Here is a 2,974-nt window from a genome sequence, read left to right as displayed (position 1 = left end):
TTAAATTAATATTAAATATGCAGACCAAAAGGCACCCCTCATTTTCTATCGACACCACCATAACATCAAGAAAGAAAATAACAAGTTGCCTAAAGATTAAAGAATAGTTAGAACTTCTTAATTCTAATTACTGCTCCAACCTTTTTTCCCTAAAATTCATGTATCATTTGTTATGGAGACAGGAAAATACATATGATGGAAACACCATCTTAATGATTCGAAATAAACGATCAAATAAACCGGAAGGGCAGAGGGGAAGGTAATGGTAAAGCAACAAAAATGCATAAACAAATGTAAACAAAAAATAAACATAGGTGGATCATCAAAATTACCAAAATAGGACTCAACAATTCCACTCAAGGTATTTGATGTAAAACAGCAATAAACCAACTTAGTTTTAAGACAACAGAAAGAGAAAGCAACACACGACTATTTCAAAACTATTATTGTCCAAAGTCTCCTATTTCCCAGTTAAATAGACTATATAACTAAGCAGTAGCACTGGTTTGCAAAAATGCTCTTCCAGGTTCACGGTTAGCCAATGGTCCATGGCACCCAAGAAGCTGCAAAAAAACCCATAAACAGGAACTTGTAAGTTAAAAGCCTACTTATCCACTAAAATAACTAAATAAAATAATCAAGGGAAAACAGAAAGCAAAATTTTTTCACAGAACATGCTCCTACTATATCCATGTATTTAGGAGATTTTTTATTAACATAAAACCAAGTTAACAATTTACTAAATGTTCCTAGTTTAAAAAAAAAAAACTGTATATGCTAGCCATTAGCAACACTATGTAACTCTAACATGCCATTGATTACCTTTGCATTCACACCATCAGGCACAATCCTATTTTCCTGCTTAAACTTCAGATAGTCAGCTCGGCTGAACTTGGTGAATCCCCTGAGAAACATCAAAACCAAGATAGAGAGTTTATCAAAGAAAAATCACTATGATTATAAAATTTAACGTCAACAGAATTAAATGATTGGGGGAATCCATAGTTTCCAATGTAACAAATACATACCACTTCCTGCTAATAATAATCTTCTGGCGACCAGGGAACTTGAACTTAGCACGGCGGAGAGCCTCCTGTGCGTGATGACTGTTACTGTCCTTGCAACGAACAGAAAGAAGGACCTGCCCAATGGCCACCCTAGCACATGTTCCCTGGGGCTTTCCAAATGCACCTCTCATTCCAGTTTGAAGCCTATCGGCTCCAGCACATGAAAGCATCTTGTTGATCCTAAGAACATGGAACGGATGAACCCTCACTCTCAAATGGAAAGCATCCTTTCCAGCAAACTTAGCCATATACTTGTTGCAGGCAATCCTAGCAGCTTCCAGTGCCTCACTTGAGACATTTTCCTTCTCCCAACTAACAAGGTGGACACAGAAGGGGAACTCATCCACACCCTTCTTCTTCATACCTACATCATAAATTCTGATCTTGGGATCAGGAACACCACGGCAAAACCGTGACTTGGGGTATGGCTTGTTTTTAATTTGTCGATAACACCTCGCAGGTCCTACATCATAAAACATTAACCATTAGAATCAGATTAATGATGGAAATGACCACAACACAAGTCATTAACCAAAAAATAACTTTCAAGAGACAAAAACAAACTATGTAAGTAAAATAAATTCAGATACAAGTCAAAGAACAATAAACAATTATAAAAGGAAACTAATATCAATACTAGAAATAAAGGCTTGTCCAGCAATCAGTGTCCTGGACAAAAAATATCTGAACTATTTTAAATTCCTCTATGCGCCATGTACTGTTTTCATGATAACATGGGAATGGGAATATTTATTCATTGAATTGATTTATTCATTGAATTGAATTAGCAATCTTACAATAAAGATAAAAGTTTCATGGAATGACTACCTACCATGACCTAATAAGGGCATACCTTCGGCCAATGATTTTTGAAGGCATCAGAAAAGCAATTGAGATATTAAGGAAATGATAAAATCTAATAAAATACATTGGTATGCATCACATCACTACATGTTATACGGTCAATCCAATTCAACAAGTATTCAACATAAATCATTTATCATTCACCTACTTCAAACAAAAATCAAAACAAAACCAATCTCGCTAGAAGTACAAGTCAACTTACACCAAACTCCGAGTCAATTAACAAATCTATGAACCATTATATAATTCCCATTAGCAATTAGCAGTAAGCACAAATTCTCACTCAACATATTCCATTTCCCACAAGCGATCTAAAGGAGTTCCAATTTCTTTCATAAACAAACATAAAACCATCTAAAAAAAGTTGCAAAATTGTACAGAACACAAACCCTAAATAAACATATCCAGATCGAAAAACAACAACAATAAAAAAAAAATCAAGAATTTAGAAATAGCAGAGATTCTATTGAAATGAGGAACGAAGAATTTGGCAGAGTTATTGATGCTTACTCCTCCCCATGGCTATGTCTCTCTCTCTCTCTCTCCCTCTCTTCACTGCACGCGTTGGGTTGAAGCTGTGCAGAAAGGAGGAAACCCTAATTTGAGGCGGTTTTAAAGTAGGGGGAGGCAGTCGGCTTTGCAAGAAATCACACTCGAGAATGGGTTTATGTTTTGGGCCCAAGACCTTAAAACCGTTATTTTTTTTTTTGAAGAAGGTTGAAAACAAGTCACCACCCCCTGACCAAAAATAAAAAACGTCACCACCCAAAGTTGACTATAAATTTTGAGTTTTGAAATTTCATTACATTTAATCCCAAAAATAATTAAAAAAATAAAAATAAAAAACCTATTTTAACCTTTTTTAATTATTTTTCTTCTTCTTCTTCTTCCCTTTTCTTCCGCATTTGCTGGCCAAACCAGCCTCGACTACCACTCTAAGTAAGATTCGCGGCTTTCCTCGCACGAGCCACTACCACAAATTGCGGTTTGCCAAAACACCACTTATTACGGCATCTGTCACTGCATCTCTCATGGTGCCATAA

At 35.8% G+C, this 2,974-nt stretch overlaps 1 protein-coding gene across 1 annotated transcript; it reads right to left on the bottom strand.

Annotated features, from left to right (window-relative positions):
• Positions 1 to 294: 294 nt before the first annotated feature.
• On the bottom strand, positions 295 to 2,595 carry LOC107459340 (60S ribosomal protein L10). Its single transcript, XM_016077563.3, has 4 exons — positions 2,442 to 2,595; positions 1,029 to 1,530; positions 823 to 904; positions 295 to 563 (listed from the first exon to the last, which is right to left on the bottom strand). The coding sequence occupies exons 1-4, from the start codon at positions 2,449 to 2,451 to the stop codon at positions 489 to 491; spliced, it is 669 nt and encodes a 222-aa protein (XP_015933049.1). The 5' UTR covers positions 2,452 to 2,595; the 3' UTR covers positions 295 to 488.
• Between the last annotated feature and the right edge of the window lie 379 nt (positions 2,596 to 2,974).

This window comes from Arachis duranensis, chromosome 7 (genome assembly GCF_000817695.3).
Source record: "Arachis duranensis cultivar V14167 chromosome 7, aradu.V14167.gnm2.J7QH, whole genome shotgun sequence".
NCBI lineage: Eukaryota > Viridiplantae > Streptophyta > Magnoliopsida > Fabales > Fabaceae > Arachis > Arachis duranensis.
Note: the sequence above shows the minus strand (reverse complement) of the source record. Positions and strands in the feature narration are given on the sequence as shown.

What these genes read in the sequence shown, in the direction of transcription:
- LOC107459340 (XM_016077563.3), bottom strand. An exon ending in ATTATTATTAGCAGGAAGTG is followed by an intron (nt 905 to 1,028) that starts GTATGTATTTGT and finishes GATGTTTCTCAG; the next exon opens with GGGATTCACCAAGTTCAGCC. An exon ending in CTGATGGTGTGAATGCAAAG is followed by an intron (nt 564 to 822) that starts GTAATCAATGGC and finishes GTTTTTTTGCAG; the next exon opens with CTTCTTGGGTGCCATGGACC.